This window comes from Camelus dromedarius, chromosome 33 (assembly GCF_036321535.1).
Source record: "Camelus dromedarius isolate mCamDro1 chromosome 33, mCamDro1.pat, whole genome shotgun sequence".
Taxonomy (NCBI): domain Eukaryota; kingdom Metazoa; phylum Chordata; class Mammalia; order Artiodactyla; family Camelidae; genus Camelus; species Camelus dromedarius.
This window is the reverse complement of record NC_087468.1, coordinates 9,162,207-9,182,933: the sequence shown is the minus strand read 5'-3', so window position 1 is coordinate 9,182,933 and position 20,727 is coordinate 9,162,207. Positions and strand designations below refer to the sequence as shown.

The following is a 20,727-nucleotide window of genomic DNA, read 5'->3' as shown; positions in this document are numbered from 1 at the left end:
CAAACGTAATAATTAAATCCCCCTGCCCTTGGACATCCCAGGAAAGCCGCAATTATCTAACAAGATGATAAAGTTTTACTAAATACAACCCAAAATGACAACGGCCATTGTGGGGAATGTTCCAACCAGACAAGACTGTTCACTTAAGAAATATGCTAGAGGAGGGGGCCCTTGAGGGCAGACGGAGGGTCTCAGGAGAGGAGAGGTTTCCGGGGCTTGCAGAAGCATGTGGGTGTGCATATGTGTGCGCATGCTTGTGTAGAAGTTTTGCTTTTAAACAAACGAAGATACAAGACACAGTAGGACCAGGGGTGGAACCCAGGGGAGCAGGCTGGGGGAGGGGGGGCTGCTGCCTTTCCCTCCCTTCCCCACTCCCACCCCGCCCCCATGGCAGGGCTCCCAGCCCCCACCCCCTGTATATACTTTCTAAAACATTTTTTTAGCTAATGAAATAGTGAAGTATAAGATTCCTTTTATTTTGGAAACCAACAGGACCGTATCTGATGTTCCCTTCGGTCCCTGGGGTAGGGGGCCGGGGACAGGCGCGTGCATATGGGGTGTGGGCTTGCGTTTCCAAGGTGGGGTCCCAACCCCCGCTCTGCCTGGGCTCCTGTGGGTCTGGCCAGCTCCCCCTCACCCCTGATGCGTCCCCCACGGAGCTACACTGGAAGGGCATCCCTGGTTTTGGTCAGTTGGCTGAGCCCAGTTCCTGGCAGGGCCAAGCCCACTTCCATTGTTAGCGATTGCGGAATTTTTTTCTTTTACCATTCCTCTCTTCCTAGCCTCTTCCAGCTCCACGAGTGGTTTTGTTTTTTTGAGTTTTATTTGTGAACTCAAAGGATTCTGTTTTTTACCTCCCCGCCCCCAGCCCCCCAACACACACAGGGCGTCATTTCTTAGCAATTTCACATTTTTGTCTCTGGCCCTTGTCTTCTGTCTCCTCCCTAGTCTGACCAGCCCACTGCTCCCAGCAGCCTCTCTCTCTCTTTCTAGAGGCAGGGGGATTATGGGAGGTGGAGTAGGTGCCAGCTGGACCTTTGAATCTGACTTGGAGGCCTTCCCCCTTACCCAGGAGCCCTTGCCAGCCTGCAGGTAGGGGGTCCTTCCTGACATCTACTTGTTGCAAGGGTGGCGAGTATCACTCTGCTTTCCTGGCCCCGGCACCTACCCCTCAGCCGGCCCGAGTGTGTGGGGGGAGTGGACACCCCCAGCAAAAGCACAAGCACCTTAGTCGCACCTCCCCTGCCCTTCATCCTGGCCTAGACACCCCACCCCAGCATCAATCCCAAAGCACAATATCCTGGGTCACTTGGCAAGCCGCCGGGACAACTGACGCCCAGGGGTGGGCTAGGGCACCAGCCAGACCCCAAAAGGAAGCAGGAGTCCCCAGGCGCTCCCCTCTTTCCAGGCCTTAGCGGGGGCCAGCTCTCTGGGACTGGGGTCTTCTCCCTCCCAACCCCCTTGCCATAGGCAGGCCCCTGCCCAGCCCCTCCCTGCCTTGTCCTCGGGTGGGGCTCGCCCCTATTCCTTCTCCAAGCTCCTGCAGCACTGGGTGGGTGGCAGAGCCCTCTCATTTCAGGAACCCCAGGAGGTGCCCCGGGACTGTGTGTAGAGGGGTCGGGGGGGGGGTGAGGGGTGGAGAGAGGAGCTGGGCAGGGGTGCAGGGGAGGAAACTCCTCACCAGGAGAGCCAAAGACAGGGTTGTGCCTTACCCCAGGGGCCACCCCTGCACCCCCCCCCCACCCTGCCCTCCCTGCTCCTTGGCCGCCTGCTGCTTTTCTTTCCCCCTTCCCCACCCTGCCCAACCCTGAGCTGCGTGGACCCCCGCCCCGGGCAGCCAGGAAGGAGCATAAGTGGAGGATCACTGACCAAAGCAAAAACGACTGTGGGGGGGGCCCCTCCGCCTCCCCCGGCCGCCCATTCACCCGCACCTCTTCCACGCAGGACAGATGGCCCGCCCTCCCTGCCCTGGGCCGAGCCCCCCTCCCCGGGCCCTAAGTGAGAGAGCACATTAACTACTGTAAGAAGAGGAGCCGTACTGGGAAATGTGAACCATGAGAATATCAGTGATGCTGATGAGGAGAACAAACTAAACGCCTTTGTAACAAAAAAAAAAAAAAAAAAAAAAAATTAAAAAAAAAAAAAGAAATACACTAGAGAGCGAAGGACCCCAAACTGGACTGACAGAATGAGACGCTGATTTTAATCGGTAGCAGGAGCTTACAGAACATTTCAAGATTCCAAAACAGCTTCATTAAAAGACTTGTTACAAAAGGATAAAGAAAAATTAAAGGCTAAGGACAAAAAAGGTGCCTAAAAACAATGACAGGACAGACGTGACGACGGCTGTGACTCTCACTGCCCCACCCCCGACCCCTTTTCACCTGAGCGCTCACATTTGCCTAATGCTCCGTCTGAGATGCCTTTCCACTCCAAAGAGACTCTCAGACAAATGGCACTTAACATATAACTACCCAAGGTTGCGGACGGAGCTCCTCAGGTGTCCTTCACCCCTTGGGCAAAGACTGAACTAAGAGCGGTAAAAGAATTTTCTAAACCTGGGGAGGAATCCCCAAGGTTGTTTTTTTTGGAAGAACTTAGTCCTTCATCTGGGCCTGTGACCCTGGGCTGCCGGGTCTTCGACAGCTTGTACACGTGCTGGTAGGACCTGGGGGAGCCCCAGACGGATGCAAGAAACAAATGGCAAAACCCCAAGGATGATATTCCACCAACGGGCTCACTAAACAGGAACCGATCTTTCCCAAGCCATCCCTAGTCTTTCCTCCCTCACTGATTTCATCTATCACACAGTCATGTGGACAAAGATGAATCTGTGGCAGACTTTGCAGCCCATTTGGAAGCTCTTCTTATGGTACCTGGGGCTCCATACAGTACACGAGGCCAGTCAGCCTGCTCCAGCTGCCCTCTTTGTACGTGGATTATCTCGCAAGATTCAAGGATTGATAAAACGGCAGATAACCGGTGAGGAGGACACAGGCCTGACTACAGCTGAGCACTCTGTGAGGCGCTGGAAGCATCTGATTGCAAAATACTTTCACATTTTCTGTTTATGACTAAGTTAGACAAGAACAGTGTTTGCTCACGCCCATGACGGTACTGAGTTCAGCTGCTGAAAACTCCTACAATGAAAAACAAGTGCGATGATAAAGTCTTTCTAATTAAATGCTTGATGGGCTGATAAACCACCAACATCTGGTATCATTAAATACAGTTCTTAAACCTCAAACATCACACACCTGGAATGAATGGAGCAAAACTCAAAGCTGTGATTCATTCTCTAGGCTGGTTCTCACCATCTCTTGGTGAAGAACATCCGTCTCACAGACCAAGCAGCCAACTAAATGCACCAGCTGGTTAGGTTAGGCCACCGAGAACGACTTACTACCTCGGGTTCCAATGGTTTTCCCAATCAATACCACCAATATGCCCCACAGGGACCACTGCACACACTGGTTTTTTAATAGATAACTCCCAGTCTGATCATCATAAAACTCCTTTTCAAAACAAAAACAAAGATAATCTTTAGGTTGATGTTGGAGAAAAGCTGGTTAAACACTTACATCCCATCCCCGTCTCCTTCTCCCTGAATATTCTCCCAGTATGTTTTCCTGGCATAAACAGATAACCCACTTCAAGCAGCTTTTCAATGTCTTCATGTATCAGTGGCTGGACGGTGACCTCAAATTTACTGATGGGCCTAATTTCTAATGTGCGTCTGTGTAGAAAGATGACGGTTTCCTAAATGCTTCACATCCACTGAATTAATGAGACAGGGTTACATTTTCAAGGGACCCTTTGCACTATTCCGGCTGCGTTCTTAACACCTCAACGCACATACAGGCTTAGCTCCCTTTATCGATTCTTCACTGCGTGTGTGTAAATATATATCCTCCAGTCAACTATACCGTCTTCAGATTTTTCTATATCCAAGATACACCTTCTTGTATTTGATATTCATTTGATTACAACATGCAATTTACATCTGAGCTACTGCAGGCCACAAAACACAGCTCTGTCCGGTTCCATGCTACTCTCGGGGAAGGACTAACGTCGGCCCCTGCACTGGACAACTTTACAGACAACGTCACAGTGACACACAAAACCCAAGCACATTTTCGATTAGCCTGTCCTCTGAGAAATATGCTTTCAGATAAAAATGTGATTTCCCTCTTACCATCCACCCACCAAAGCATGCTGTCCCCATCCAGAGCCGCAAGACACTTTACTAGGAACGAGTCTTCTTTCGTGCAAAACCTAAAGCACTTGTCTCCCATCCTGGTTGTCCCCTGTTATCAGTGAACTGCACACCAGAAGCATCTGTTTCAAAGAGATTTTCTTGGGTTGTCTGCCAACCACAGGCTCCCTTCAAATTTCAGGCTAACCTTGTACAGAGTCAGAGTCCAGCAGGCAGACTTTTACCTTTTGAGTAGGAGTCAGTGTCTGCTAAGTGTTCCATTCTGTGGCCCTAACCATGTGCATTTTACAGAGCAGGACGGATGGAGGCTACTCCTCCCTGCCTGGCACTCCTCATAAAAATGCAACAGCTTCCAGAAACCCTCACAGAGAAAGTCAGTTATTTCTCTCCCTGCTGGTAACCAGCTCCTGCCGACTATTCATCTTACGCGTGATGATGACTAATATTCGCCGAATGGCGAGCAGACGGTCCTTGAGCGAGACCATGCCCAGGATGGCCAGCTGAGCCTTCCTCTCCAGCGGAAGCACCGCCAGGATCCACCAGGACCAAGCAGGACCGCTAGGATTGCTCTGCAAAAGAACGGAGAGGAAAACACAGCGTGATCACCTAACACACAGGCCTGTTCCCCCAACAGCCTTTTGTTTCACTGACCGACACATGAGCAAGAATTAAACGCCACCTTTTAGTTCAGGTCTGATTCATTCAGCCCTCAGAACTCAAAAGTTCACTCTCATGCTCCACATTTACAGGTAGGGAAATGCAGAAAAGGAAGAATTTGCAAAGAGAAGCATCTTTCAGAGGGAGACTCGATGAATTCGTCACTCCTGTCCTGTCCTCTCAAAGCTCTGGTTCAGAGCATATGACCAGCCAGAGGAGGGGACCGCGATTTTTACCTCTTTTTCAATGTTGTTACTTTTTTTTTTTAAGTTTTAGATATGGTATATAAAGCATAATATTTATAAAACCAAAGTAGTATGTATACAAGTTTGAGTGTTACAAGATAAATCTTTTCTTTTGGGGGGGGAGGTAATTAGGTTTCTTTATTTATTCTTTGAGGAGGTGCTGGGGATTGAACCCAGGACCTCATGCACGCTAAGCATGTGCTCTACCACTTGAGCTATATCCTCCCCACAAGATAAATCATATAATAAAGTCAGTGTGACAAACTTACTTATATATGAAACATCTATGTATATGAGGCATTGCTAAACATATATAAGGAGTTATTATTATGTGTGTATATACACACACACACACACACACACACACAAATTATGCTACCTGACAGTCTTTATCTCACATAACCAAATGCTTCTGGATTGAGCTCTAAGCCAAAGTTGTTCTCAATATGCCTGGCACTGGAACCAACACATCCAGGCCTCCTTGCTTCCACTGTCTTGGCTTCTCCTCCATCCCCACTCCAAAAGTATGCAGAATCCAATCTGGGAACTAGGGAGGGTGGCTCTGGAGTCAGCTTAGGGTGCAGTGGATTCTACCGAGAGACTAGGGCTGACACTGAGGCCCACGCCCAGGGCAGCCCCGGTCCCTGTGAGGGAGGCACCGTGTTGGACAAAAGGGCCTTCTCTATAGTTCACAGCTCCCTTTCCCTCTTCCTCTTACAGACCAGGGAAAACTTGGCAGCATGCTGACTGGGAAGGGCCACTGCATAAAAACACCTCCCATGTGGGACCTAAATCCTCTGTGGTAGGCAGACAAATGGTCCCCCAAAGATGTTCAACCCCAATTCCCAAAACCTGTGACCATCGCAACTCCTATGGCCAGAGGGACTTAGCAGACGTGACTGAGTGAGGGACCTTGAGATGGAGAGATTATACTGGTTTTTCCCCATGGGCTCAATCTCATCACACAGGTCCTTCAAGAAGAGGGCTTTTCCCAGCTGCAGTCAGAGGGAGACTGACTATGAAAGAACAGTCAGAGACACAACGCTGCTGGCCTGGAGGATGGAGTAAAGCCAGCAGCCTCCGAGCTAGAAAGGTGAGGTGGTGGACTGTCCCTCAGACCCCTCAGAAAGGAACCAAGTCTTGCCATCATCTTGACCTCAGCCTGGTGAGACCTGTCAGACTTGTGACCGCCAGAGCTGCACGATGATAAATGTCTGTTGTTTTAAGCCCCTCATTAGTGTGATGTGTTACAACTGGAGATTTACTTGGGCTAATAAGCAAAAATTCCTAGAAAAAAATGATTCATCTCTTAACACAAGTTAGTCTCATCGCCTTGCTTTCTGCATCTGGACCACGAGACAGAGGAGGAAGACAGGTTATAACAGAGTTGGGCGTTAGGAAGGACTCAGAGGCGATTTAAGGCGTAAAGCACTGTCCTGAGTTTGTAAAAGACAGAACTCAAGTGCAGGTAAAAGACAGAAGCCCTCAAGAGACAGAAAAAGAACATAAAAAAACGGATGGAAAAAATACAAAAGACATTTATTTCATTCTACCCTCAACCTGTGAGACCCAGCCCTGCTCCCCACTTTCTCCAAGACAGGTGAGCACAGACAGTAGGAGGAACTGGACACTCTCAGCCACAAGCCCAAACCATCCCTGCCTGGTCCCGTCACCCCAGTGCAGGGAGGGGAGTCACCTGCACTCAGAATCTTCACAGACCTGAAGCCCATGCCTCACTTAAGAATGAACATCACGGAAAGCACTCCCAGGAGCGTGGAAAGAAGCCCACAGCAATGGGACAGAGGGCAAGGAAGTCCAACACCTGCTCTTTAGGCACAAGGCAATACTATGTGCCAAACACGGAGTGTTCCCACCAGTGTACCGCAATCACTACCAAATCTTCCATGTTGGGGAGAGGGGAACAAAAGCTGACAACCGATCAGAATAAACTGATTTCTGATAGAAAAGAAATTACCTTTGTGTAGTATTCATTGGAATTAATTTTGCTCCCAAAGGCACAGGCTACCATGCTAGGTGCTTCTGTGGACTGTTCATCAATGAACTGGTTCACACACGACCATAACAGAGCCAACAGCATGGTAGGTACCACCAAGTTTTCCCTCAGCACAATGAGTCTCCGCACAGGACAGTAGGAGATAACACAAAAGGAAAAAGGACAGTGTACCTGAGGCTCCAATTCCCTGTCTGGCATTAACCCAAAATGGCTTAGAATTTGTTCTTTCATGTGGTCCTGAAGTGAAGTAAACCAGGACACGGACTGCTGATAAACTGAGTCATGCAGCGTGGTGAGTTCTTCATACTCAGAACCTTCCACCTGGTCAAGGAGGGAGAGAGAGAGGACCTTCTCAACAGCTCATCGTTACATACGCGTTCATCACAAAGGGACCGCGGACACACCCGCTCCGTGGGCTCCCGGCTTTCAGTACTTGGACAGCTCATTAGTGCTTTATGAACACGACACCCACTCAACCCACAGATCTGCACTCTTTTAACACGGTGGAGACCCACCTACCCTCTCTGTCCACCTGTGACACCCAGATTTTTCTCTTCATTTAAGTACATACACAATGTGATTATGAATAATTTTCACTGGCCACATGCAATCCAGTATTTGAGATATACCATAATTCATTTCCCTCTCCTGGAAGGATCCCTCCACCCTCTTTCCAGTCAATTACAGCTCCTTCCCTGAAACCACTCTCCAACCTCCGTCCCCTGGGACTCATTACGCCCGTCCTTGGAGGTACATAAATTAAGTCATGCAGCATGTGTTCTGTGCTCCTGGCTCAGGAGAGAATGTTTTGGCAATACATTCAAATTGTCCTGAGTGTCAGCAGTTCACTTCTTTTCATGGCCAGGTTGTCCCACTGACTGAATCACTACAACCTATTTAACCATTCACCTGCTGCTGGACATCTGGCCTGTTCCTGGTTTGGGGCCACTGATGAGTAAGACTGCTTTGAACGTAACTGAGAATCCTTCCAAAACATTTTGTTAATCTGCCATAATAATACATGTTCTGATGTTTCTACTAGACATGTAAATAATTATTCAGGGGTAAGAGATCCAAACTGTTAATATTTAGCTTTAGGAGGTATTTATAAGCACTGCTGTTTTATATTACGTCTCATCCTGAGCCGATACCAATGTCCAGATCAGGGATGAACAACCACTTTCAAGTCAAACCCCATTCACTGTATCTGTAACTAGCATTTTATTGGAAACAAATTGTGCCGATTCATTTGCACAATCTGTGGCTCAGACAGAGCCGCAGAGCTGAGGGGCTGTGACAGAGACCACATGACCTGGGAAGCTGAAGTGTCTACTGCCCTTTACGGACATCTGCCAAGCCCTGGGGACAGAACATAACAACAGTGACTCATAAACACATTCTGCAAAGTGCAGAAGTAATTTTTTTCAGGAAAGGATTTTTCCACCAGCTCTAATTCAGGTAAAAATCCAGCAAGATAATAAATAACTTACATGCTGAATTAAGGGGGAAATAAGCAATACTGTCAGTAACAATCGGACCAAGTGTTCCCACAATGCAGAGGGAGACAGGTGGCGGACCTCGACGGCACAGACACCGGTGAAATAAACCTCACCTTCTCATCCTCAAGATACTCAATGTCCGCTGTGTTGTAGCCATCTCTGTGACGGTGGCTTAAAACTCGGAACCGGCTAATCCCAACGGCATCCACGACCGAACTCCCATCAGGAAACGTTCTGACGTCCTTTATCTCCAGCATACAACCATACTCCGAAATCCTGGCAGGATAGTCAGGAGAAATAACCGTGATTTCCTCAAAAAACTAAAAACAGACTTACCAAAGGATCCAGCAATCCCACTCCTGGGCATGTATCCAGAGGGAACTCAAATTTGAAAAGACACATGCATGCCAATGTTCATAGCAGCACTATTTACAATAGCCAAGACATGGAAACAACCTAAATGTCCATCAACAGGTGACTGGATAAAGAAGTTTTGGTACATTTATACAATGAAATACTACTCCGATAAAAGGGAATAAAATAACGCCATTTGCAGCATCATGGATGGAACTTGAGATCATCATTCTAAGTGAAGTAAGCCAAAAAGAGAAAGAAAAATACCATACTCATATGTGGAATCTAAAAAATAAAAATAAGAAAAAAGAGGACACTAATGAACTCATCTACAAAACAAACAGATTCACAGACACAGTAAACAAACTATGGTTAGTGTGGTAAAAAGGGTGGGAAGCGCTAAATTTGGGAGTTTGAGATTTGCAAATATTAACCACTATGTACAAAAATAGATTAAAAAACAAATTTCTTCTGTCTAACATAGGGACCCATATTCAATATCTTATAATAACCTCTAATGAAAAAGAATATGAAAATGAATATTTTCATTTATTCATTGTATATATATATACACAAAACAGGGACATTATGCTGTACACCAGAAACTGACACATTGTAACTGACTATACTGCAGAAACATGCAAAAAATAAAATAAAATAAAATAAAATGCAGGAAGGCCTTCCTTTTCCCCTAGATAAAAGCCTGGATCTTAAAGGAACAAAGAGCCAAACAAAAGAAACAGCATCTCTACGCTGTAGCAGCAGGGTTATGTTCTCCAAGAGACACCAGCAGCTGATTCCTCCTGAAACATGAAACCTACTGGTGTGGGACAGCGGCAAAGGGCCGGCAGGGAAAGGGCACATTCAAACCAAAAGGGGTGGGGAGAGACGGACCGTAAATGTGGCTCCTCAGCCCCCCAGCCCCCAGCCAAGGCACCGTCCCCAAGAGCACAAAGCCTGCTGGCCTGGACCACTCAGACTCTGCTCCCCACAAACCGTTTCCACCAATCCCAGCCGAGGCTGCCCCTTCAATGTGCTGCTACGGAAAGTGGTCCACAGCCACTGTCTTCGCTCCCTTTCTCCCCTTCCCACTGTTACACTGACACCACCCCAAGTGCAGTCACAAATGACGCTGGCAGACCCTGCTGACCTGTCGCTGACCCAACACCATCTCCGGCCCCCTTTCGCCCTCCCTGACCCGTCCCCACCTTCACAGCGTGCTTCCTCCACGGGTCCTGGACACACTGGGGGCCCAGGCTGGCACCCTGGACCACCTGTACCTTCACCCCGAAGCTCTCCCATGTGATCTCACCCGCAATCACGGCATTAACTGACCCCCATATCTGGACGTGCCAACTACGTGCCCAGTATCACAGAGAGCAAGCTACCACGTGTACTCAAGTAAGCCTCACAAAAACATAGAGGCTTACAAAAATTAAACAGCTTACCTAAGGGCACAGTAAGCATCAGATCCGAGATCTGAACCCAAGGCTCTGACTCTAAAGTGAACGAACAACCTCACCACACAGCTTCAAACTAATTAATGATGAGTGACAGCTCCGAAGTTACACGCCTGCGGGGAGCTGCAACACCTCTGCCTAGAAGGCCGATAAAATGCGCTCTTCCTGCCTATCTAAGGGGACTCTTATCCACAGCATGGCAGGGAGGTCCCCTTCGAAGGAGGACTTGTTGCCCCAGGTCCCAGCTGACGGCCTGCAAAGGTCAGCTCCCCCGAGGTCTGTCTCAGCCGCAGAGCCCGTGCCTGGCGTGAGCATCTTGTCTGGTCTGCGGACAGGCACCTGTGAGGGGCTGCAAACTGCAGCTCCCAGGGGCTCTAGGCTCTGTTTGTCCACGAGGCCATCAGAAATTTGTCAAAAAGAAAAAAAAAATTGGCTGAATCCTCCCTCACACCTTCTGTCTCCTCTGCCTGGGCTCTTGTCTACTCTCTCCCTGCAGGACCAGTCTTTCCTTGGTTACCCTGAGCAACCTCTGCCTTGACAGGTTGAAGAAACTTACGTTTGGCAGTTCATCTGCAGTAAACCTCTTAGAAGTGTAACATCCTAAACTTGTTTTTTCACTTGGCTTATGCTGATGGTGATGAATCGAACTTGAATATATTCAAATTCATTCATCTCTTCCTCTCTGCTAGTGTTCTTGGCATCTTGTGTAAGAAAAAAAAAATCTTTCATGATTCCTAATTATAAAGATAGTCCCCAATATTGTCTCTTAAATTTTTTTGTATTTTGTTTCCACACTTCGCAACGGGAATGTGAGTGTGCTGTTTTATGCACAAAGTGGAAGGCAGAGAAGAAATTTTCTTTCCCATCTGGACGACCCACTGTGTGAGCACCTTTATTGCGTAGTTTTGCCTTTCCTCATAAAATTATAGGTAAGTTTGGAGTCCACAGTTCTTATCACTAGAGTCTGTTTCAACAATGCACTCACTTGGACAGGGAAGTTTACCGCAGAAATGCTCTCTCCTCTTGTTCAGCTGGTTTCTTTAAAACTATCACGGTCTTGGTCTTCTGCTTTCACACAGTGGTTCTAAAAGCAGCTTGAGCAATTTCATGAAAAGTCTTCTTGGGATGTTGACAGGAACTACTTTGGATTTATAGACCAATCGTGCTAAAGTGAGTCTCTCTCCATGACATGGAGTCTGTGCACCCACGAACGTGGTATTTCTGTCCATTCCTGAGTATCTTTCAATAAAGTTGTGTGATTTTCTCCATAAATGTTCTACATATGGCTTTAAGAAGACCTGTTTCTAGGTGTATCAGGTGGAAACTAATGGGCCCTAGGAGTCCATTGTCCCTTCTTCCTGGGCACATGGGTGGACTACATTTCCCCGCCTCCTTCACAGCAGGCGTGAGAAGGAGGGACTGACGTGGGCTCCTTTCCTCCAGAACCCCCTTAAGCACGGGGGCCCCTTCCACCAGCTAGACCTTGGATGCAGTGACCCCATCACGATCCCACAGCAACAAAGCCCTAGGGTATTAGGAAGCCAAGGGGTGGGAAGGACCCGGAGTCCCCAGGGCAGCCCTTAGAGGGGAGCTGCCTGCTGATCTGGAACATCTTCCCGAGACCAGAGATGTAAAACAAAGAGATAAAAACCAAGCACCGTGGGTTGTTGTAAGACTAACGTTCTTCTGGCCGTGTGGACAGAAAAGGTTTCACGGAGGCCCAACGATCCCCTTAGAGCTTACAAGCTGGACCAGATCTGTCTGCACAACAATGAGCTGGAAGAGAACCACAGGCAGAGGGTGAAGCGTGAACTGCACTCAAAGAAGGGCAAACAACATGGCAGTGGACTAGCAGGGATGATGTTCGAGGGGCAGGATCAGGAGCTCAGGCTGTGTCACATCACGGACGGCCGTGAATTTATCCTTTGTCACGTCATAGGAGCCACTAGAGAGATTCAACATCCTCTTAAACTCTTCTTCAAGAAAAGTGGCAAATTATGCATTTGATTAGGACGCCGTCTTTGAACGCTGGTAACTCTTACTCACCCCGCGTGCTCAGCAGACAAGCACATGCCGAACCGCCTGGTGCCGGTTTCCATGCACCTTCTTATCATAAGCCGGTAGCGGGGCTCAAAGACGTGCAGGGGGCAGGGGACGGTGGGGAAGGCCATGGCACACACGAAGATGGGGACGTCTCTGGTCAGACTGCAGGGGAGGAGAAATGTGAGCTCGGGAGCTGTCAGCACAGAAGGGCGTGCTAGTTACTGAGAAGCAGCAGAGCTGGACAACCTCAATGCTCTCCTTTACCGTCTTGGGTGGGAAGAGGAAGAAGCCAAGGAACACAGCATGAGAAAGTTCTCAACTGACTCAGCTTTCCTGCCAGGTCCTCTTACTTAATTTGATGAGAGAGAACACGCTTGTGACCACTGTAAAGGAATTCTGATGACCTTCAGGGCACAGTGCTAAGTGAAGTAAGTCAGACAGAGAAAGATAAACACCACATGACCTCACTTACATATGACCTCACAGACACAGAGAGCAGTCCGGGTCGTGGGAGGACGTGGCAGGTGAAATGGGTGAAGGGGGTCAAAGGGGACGGACTTCCAGTTATAAAATAAGCAAGTCCTGGGGGTGTCACATACAGCACGGTGACTACAGTTAATAATTCTGTACTGCACATTTGAAAGTTGCTAACAGAGTCGATTTTAAAAGTTCTTATCACAGGAAAAACAATCTTGTAACTATGCCTGCAGACGGCAGTTAACTAGATTGATTGTGACCATTTTACAATATACACAAGGATCAGCTCGCTCCGGTGTACCCCTGGAACTAACAGAATGTCACAGGTCAGTTATCTCAGTAAAGATAAATACACAAGAAGAAATTCTGATGAAAGCCAAAAACTACACAGTAGTCAAAGGTCATGGGTTCTAGATAAAAAAAAAAAAGTGTGGAAGACTGATAAGGGCCCCACACCTCCAGGTGACTCCAATACAAAATTTTAATCATTTTAAAAGAGGAAAAAAACCTGTCAAGCCAATTTTGAGCTGTAAACCTGCCTTCCCTTGGTTTCTACACATCGTGCTTTTTCAATTCTTACCAATTTAATACTGCTTATTTAGATATAAAAAGCAATTGCACAGTTTTGTCAAAACATACTTTTGAAATATTTCTTACAACCTTGTTCCATTAAATTTCCATAAACTCTCCTCTCTGCAATTGATGTCTTTTTTCTTTTTTGAGGCTAATTTCTCTGGCTGGGGGGAGGGGGTGTGGGGGTGGGAACTGAAGCTGTGAGGTTAGCAAGGATTTTCTTCTTTAACCTGAACTCAAGGCCAAGCACCTAGAACAGGAAGACTTACTTTGACAGCTCCGTCATCTCCTCGTCATAGATTCTCTTCCTGTCAGACAGTTCATCTGACAAATACCGAACTATTAATTCTTCGGCCAGGGTAGTTACGTTAAAATTTCTGCTGGCCAACAACTGTAAGGAGAGAAAATGTTAAATACTAACATATGGTTATTAAATCTAAAACACAAAGAGCTCTCTTCCTAGACAAGTCAATAAGGAAGTAGGGGGTGCAGCCTCAGAAGACAGGGACTGATGGGGGGAGAGTGAGGAGGGCACGCCCCAGGAGAGAGGCACGCAGGAGGAGGAGGAGGGAGCTGCCATGTGCTGGTGTCCACACGCCCCACGCAGTATCATAACCTCAAGGAGGGGAAGAGGAAGGGAGTAGGAGGTAATGGGGGAGAAGGGAGGCACAAAACAGTCACCATGGAGGATGAAACGCTGAAGCTATCAGGGAAGCAGAATAAGACGGACGAATGACGTTTTGTGTCTCAGGTTTATGACTGTGAATTTAGAGTGAAACCAATCTCCCCAGCCTTGTGGGTTTTCTTTAGCTTTGCTATGTTACTTATAGGGACACGCAAAAGGCAAAGAGCTGACTTTATTTGGATTTAGGAAGCGGGGTGAGGGGCCAAGGAATTAAAGCTGGATGTGAAGGGGAAGTAGGCGGAGACTGGATAAAAAGCGCGAGGGGCAGTGGGTAGAAGGGTCACACGAGGCTGGAGCACTGTTACTCTGTGTCTGTGTGCACCTGCTCACACACACGCCACACTGATTTTATCTCAGGCATATGAATTTGCAAGTAATAGCTCTTTTTCACTGATATCCTGGTGTACCTCAAGCACCACCTGCAGCCGCTTCCTGTAAGTTAGGCCTTAAAACAGCACTATCCCATAGGTACTGTCTACACTGCAAGGTACTGTCTACACCACACTAACAAAGAAGCTGGGTCTCAGAGGGTAAGGGCACAGAGCAGAGCCACCATGCCACAGCTGGGACCCCAGACCTGGTAGGTTTCTGGCAACTTGCTGCCATCTCCAGGCTTGGGCTGGCTCAATGCATTTCTAACACCCTTAGGTCCAGGTGAGTCCCATACTGCCAAGCTCCCCTTTAGTTGTGCAGACAAGCCACATGGATCGCTATATTGACTGAGACCGAGGAGTTCAACCTCCAGAAACCACTGCACTTGAGAACCTCAGTAACAGACTAACTAGCAGAAGCAAGTTTTGCGCAGTTCACAGTACGACCCCACGATGTTCATTACTAACGACACAGGTATTCCGTACACCATTAGTGTATGGCAGCCTTTCCTTGAAGAGTAAACACATTCAGCTTTGCTCTACTTGCCATCATGGTAACCAAGACTCCTGCAGACACATAGATAAGGGATGGCTGACGTTTATAACCACGCAGGTGAGGGAAGCTCGCACAGTGAGCTCTGCATTGAAGAAAGACCAAATTATGATTTTGGATTTTAGCTTATCGTATTCTAATTTCTGGAACACTGGCGATCTTTGCGTCCCTTGCATGTAATCACTCATTCATTCAACAAAGACTTCCTGCACCTCTAGCAGGTGTTCGGGTTCCTAGACACAGAGTGCAAACAAGACAGACGTCATCTCTGTCCCTAAGGAGCTTATAATCCAGAGCCAACCTCCAGGCCCTGCTTCACCACACAGCCCCTTACTATGCAGCACTGAGCACGGAAGTGAAGGAAGGGTTTGTGTTACAAAGTGTGGTCACAAAGCCACGCATTTCACTCTCTGAGAACAGGCGAGCCATCTCTAGGCCCGCTGGCCCAGACAAGCTTGGGTACCGCAAGCAGGAGGCCAGATGCTGTGTCCCTGTCACCAAGAAGAGACAGCAAACACCCCGGAGCAGAACTGCACAGGGTCCACCAGGGTGGACGCTATTGGACTCAGAAAGCCTCCACTGTGACAACACATGGTAACTGCACAGGGACTGACACGCGTCATGAGAATTCCAGGTAACTCAGTCTCAGTGTGACTGCAATTTAACAAAGCAAGTGTGTACACAGAAGATCTCAGAGAGGTTTTAATTACAGTCACTTATTTTAACAAGTTGAATCAGTCAATATAAAAGTTACAGTTATTGGAAGGGAGAGTATAGCAGTGGCAGAGCACATGCACAGCACGCACGAGGTCCAGGTTCAGTCCCCGGTACTTCCATTAAAAATCAATCAATCAATCTGATTACCCCCCACGAACAAAATAATTAATTAATTTTTTTAAAGTTTTTAAAGTTACAATTATTTAAAAAGTCACTTAAGCATAATATCTCCTCTTAACTATGTCAAATTTTAAAAATGAACTCGACTGTACATTTGTTTTAAAAATATTTATCCTACTTAAGATGCATTAAATGAGTTTAATCTGTAGGAGGTCACTAAGGCAACAGTATCATTTTACAGATGGGAGTGGGGGGGGAGATCCCCTCCCTGCTGAAGCTAAGTAACTCACTTTGTGGAAAGTCAGTGGCACCAACAGGGCCAGAGCCTGATACAGTTGATACAGATGCACTATTTTGAGAAACTGATCAGAAAGCAGATGCATTTTAAATGGTGTTTATTGTATTTACTACGCCTAAGAGATGGATTTAGTAGTTTATATTTGGCTTAGACCCAGTTAAATAGCTTCCTGCTGGAAATTAAGTTTTACCGGTTTTGATTTCAGACAAAGTACACTTAGCAACTGACGGGGCACCACAGGGACATCCTAACAGTCTGAAATGGCCGAGTCTGCAATCCCGTGCAGAACCAAGCACCATAGTATGACTCCACCTTGAGATGCGGTAAAGGGAATCCCTGGCTCACGTTAAGAGCACCACAATGTTATCTCCACTTTTTATGATTAACACCCGGTGAGGACACAGCGATGGTATCTCCACTCTTTATAGTTAACACAGAGTAAGAGCTCCGAAAACGTTAGCTATTTCCAGTGAAGCTCAACTGTAATTCATGCCTGAACATCTCCTTGAAGTTCGGCTGTTTCTGCATCTAAACTTCCCGTGTATTTTTTGAGAAATCAGAGAGACGGAAAAAAATTCTCTGATTGCGGAAATCCAACTCCTTAAACAAATGGGGTAGAAGCTAAGCTCACCCATGAAACGAGCATCTACAGAGGGGACACAAGCAGGGCTGCACTGTATTTTTCCAAGAAATACTCACTTCTGAGAGCTTTTCTTTGCACAAAGGACAGTGGGGGGCGTGGTCCAGGCAGCGCTCAAGGCATTTCAGGCAGAACGTGTGTCCACATGGTGTCGTGACAGGCTCAAAGAGCAACCTAGAAAAAAATTTGGGTTTTCAGCCAGAAATGTCCACAAGAGATTTTCAAATAATCTATTTTACAGTATGAATTTTAGAAATCACTTATGTCCATTTTCCACTTGTACCTTTCTTAGCAAATTTTTAGATAATAAATCAATTGTTATTGAGGTATACTGGAATTTCTCTGCTAATAAAAAGCCCATTACGTTTTGGATGTTAACACTCAGAGAGGCTGAATTTTTTAGTTGCACGGATTCCGTGTCTTCCTACCTCATGCACAGGGCACACTCGAAGTCAGCCGCATCTATGGGGAGCTCTGCGCTCTCCCCCATGTCAGAGCTCACGTTCCTCTGAGGGGAGGACTCTGCCTCTGAAACGATTTAAACGCTACAATCAACACTTGCACACCTGGATAACAGCACGTGATGGCTGTATTTCCTGTGGATAAAATAGGTTACAGCAATGCAACAAATCACGCCAGGCAGGATTAACAGTACAGTGGTCCCCTGGCATCTCTGGGGGACTGGTTCCAGGACCCCCACGGTTATCACAATCTCTGATGCCAGAGGCCCTGACATAAAACGCAGAGTATTTGCATGTAACCTAAGCATGCACTCCCACATACAGGCACAGCTCAGCGATGTCGCAGGTTGGGTTCCAGACCGCTGCAATGCAGCAAACATCGCAATAAAGCAAGTCACGTGACTTTTTTTGGTTTCTCAGTGCATATAAAAGTTACGTTCACGCTATACTGCGGTCCATTAAGTGCGCGACAGCATTGTGTCTAAAAGAACAATGTTGGTATGCCAATTAAAAATACTTTATTGCTAAAAAGTGCTAACCATCTTCTCATTACACAGGTTTGCCACAAACCTTCAATTTGCAAAAAAACACAGGATCTGCAATAAAACCTAATACATGTAAATGCTATGTAAATAACTGTAAACATGATGCAAATGCTATGTAAATAGTTGTAAACATAATGTAAATGACATGTAAATAGTTGCTGGCAGGCAGCAAAATCAAGTTTTGCTTTTTTGGCATTTTCTAGAATTTTTTTCTTCTGAGTATTTTTGATCCATGTTTGAATTCGTGGATGCAGAACCCACAGACAGAGGGCTGACTGAATATAGCCATAATTTACCTGCACATTAAGCATGAATAAGTTAAAGTTATACCTAAATTTTCTCGGCTATTTTTGACTACAAAGTCCTTGTAGGATTAACCATTTAAGCTGTCCTATAATCTTAAAGGTGATATATTCACTTTGTCATTAATTTTAAACTACCTGTATAATTTTAAAAAATAGATTGACTATTAGCCAACATTCTACCACTCCAGGGTCACACACTCCATGACAAAATTGCTTACTGACCTGTCCTGGGAACTTTCCCAGGGGCGGTCAGGTCGTGTGAATCCTCCAAGTCATTCGGAAACTGTCTCTTTAAACCAGTGCTGGGAGCGCCTGGAAGGATGCTTTCTAGCACTGCCTTATCCTCTTCGCAGTGCAGACCCAATACAAAATATAAAACTGAAGAACTGGTATTTCTAAACACATCAGGTTTCTCAGATGGATTCTGGTTAAGTAAGAAAAAATCCTGAATGTTAAAGAAATAACAGCGTAAGAGAAAACATGTATGCAATATCCTTTCTTTTTTTTTTTAACATTTTTTATTGATTTATAATCATTTTACAATGTTGTGTCAAATTCCAGTGTAGAGCACAATTTTTCAGTTATGCATGAACATATATATATTTATTGTCACATTTTTTTCTCTGTGAGCTACCATAAGATCTTGTATGTATTTCCCTGTGCTATACAGTATAATCTTGTTTATCTATTCTGCAATTTTGAAATTACAATATGCTTTCTCAGAAATCTTGGGGGAAAAAAGGCGGCTGATACTCTTCCTTCATAACTGGTTTTATCTATTAACGTCTAAGATGAACTTCACACTTTTCATGGCAAAATACAGGGTAATTTCTTCCTGAAACAGATCAACTGAACACCAATCTTCAGAGATTGAAGTTATCTCTCTGCTTTCTTTCCTCCAAGCCAAAGTAATTTCAAGTCTCCTGGTGTCTGGGGTTGTTTGGAGATGTTCTAAAAGTTTCTTTCCATCCTCAATGATTTTCATTACTTCCACTAACTTCCTTTAAAAGCTTCAATTCTTAGGTTGAGAAGCTAGACCTGGTCTTGAGATGTACTTCCAAGCCAACCTAACGCCACTGTCTGAATAACTTACAAATGTTCAAAATTAAGGAATTACCTAAAGCTTAATTAAAACAATACTGACAAACACGTGCACTTCCTACCTGAGAACTCCCTGCATTACCACCTTCCTCCAGAGGAGACTGGGTGACATGGCTGTGACACAGAGCCTTTAACCTGGCATTCAACATTCTGCTTTGGATGGAAGATGTTAAATTTTGAGGCACGTTTTCTGAAGCTGGGAAAAACACCTCACACATTACCTATAAAATTGCCAAGAAGAAAAATACATATGTCTTAAAACTCTTTTGAAAAATGTACAATATGCCTTCAAGATTCTGGAAGGAAACTCTGAGGCCAAATAGACCTAAGACATTGAACAATTCCCATATTCCAACTGCCAATGTTTTAAAATTCAAATGTTTCCCAAAACATATGATATGATTCTTATGAAATCTGCAGGGGGTACAAAGCAGGCAGGAATAGTTAAAATAGCCGACTCAAGATTCAATATTATTTTAACAAGTTCAAACAATGGCCAAAACCAGTGAGTGACAATTTAACAGAATTAACAAAGACCAATAAACTGCACAAGGATAAAAATATTGCTAGAAAGTTCTCACTTAAAGAAAAAAGATCTGTTTCGGCTAACTACAGTTCTAATAGAAGCCAGCAGTGTGATGGCATCAGGTTAAATATAAGTAAACTCCCTGGGAACACAAGGGAAGGTCAAGGTTCGCCACCTGCAGCCACTGGATGTGGGCACTGAGATTCGGGTATACTAGAAGGCACCTGGAGAAGGAAACCTTACAACCCTATTCCACGGGGAAAGGATGTCTGGTACAAAGAATGACTTAAAGCAAAGATAAAAGCTGTTCTCAAATATCTAAGGTGGTTTAAAAGGAAGAAGGAAGACCTGCTTCATTTTTCTCTTGCTCCAAAGACTGAACCTAGACTGTAGAGTGGAAATTACAGGGTCAATATATGGTACAAGGTGGCAACAAAACAGTGTTAAAACAGGGAAACACTGACGTATAAGCAAGAACTCCTGGTCACGGGAAATGCTGAGGCTGTGTAACTATCGTATAAGCTTTTTTTATAGGGTAGATTCCTACACCAAGTGTGACCCGCTGACCTGTAGTAAGACTGGCTTAAATACCTGCACAAAAGAGCGGATATTTCTGCAGCGTGTTGGGTGAAACTTGGCTGAAAATTTCAAGTCAACCTATGGAGCTGGATTGATACATTTTGCATATATCACAATGCCTTTGTGGGGGGCTCGCACCCAAACGTCGATACTTGAATTACAAACATTAGGTAGGATAAATCACTTTGCCTCCCCAGCCTCATACATCAACCTGGCCTCACTAATGTGTGTCATTATTTCAGCAGAACTGAGATATGTGGACACCGTCTCATAAAACACTCTGCGTCA

The 20,727-nt window shown here is 46.0% G+C and overlaps 1 protein-coding gene across 1 annotated transcript in view; it reads right to left on the bottom strand.

The window, feature by feature from the left end:
* Nucleotides 1-446: 446 nt before the first annotated feature.
* The window catches only part of LONRF2 (LON peptidase N-terminal domain and ring finger 2), a 33,675-nt gene continuing 13,394 nt past the window's right edge, over nucleotides 447-20,727 (bottom strand). Inside the window, exons 4-12 of the mRNA XM_031441101.2 lie at nucleotides 19,397-19,555; nucleotides 18,456-18,657; nucleotides 17,351-17,450; nucleotides 16,982-17,096; nucleotides 13,808-13,929; nucleotides 12,492-12,650; nucleotides 8,745-8,907; nucleotides 7,304-7,453; nucleotides 447-4,785 (exon numbers count right to left, since the gene is read on the bottom strand). Of these exons, the coding sequence (XP_031296961.2) occupies nucleotides 4,591-4,785; nucleotides 7,304-7,453; nucleotides 8,745-8,907; nucleotides 12,492-12,650; nucleotides 13,808-13,929; nucleotides 16,982-17,096; nucleotides 17,351-17,450; nucleotides 18,456-18,657; nucleotides 19,397-19,555 (1,365 nt within the window). The 3' untranslated portion in view covers nucleotides 447-4,590. The remainder of the gene's footprint in view (nucleotides 4,786-7,303; nucleotides 7,454-8,744; nucleotides 8,908-12,491; nucleotides 12,651-13,807; nucleotides 13,930-16,981; nucleotides 17,097-17,350; nucleotides 17,451-18,455; nucleotides 18,658-19,396; nucleotides 19,556-20,727) is intronic.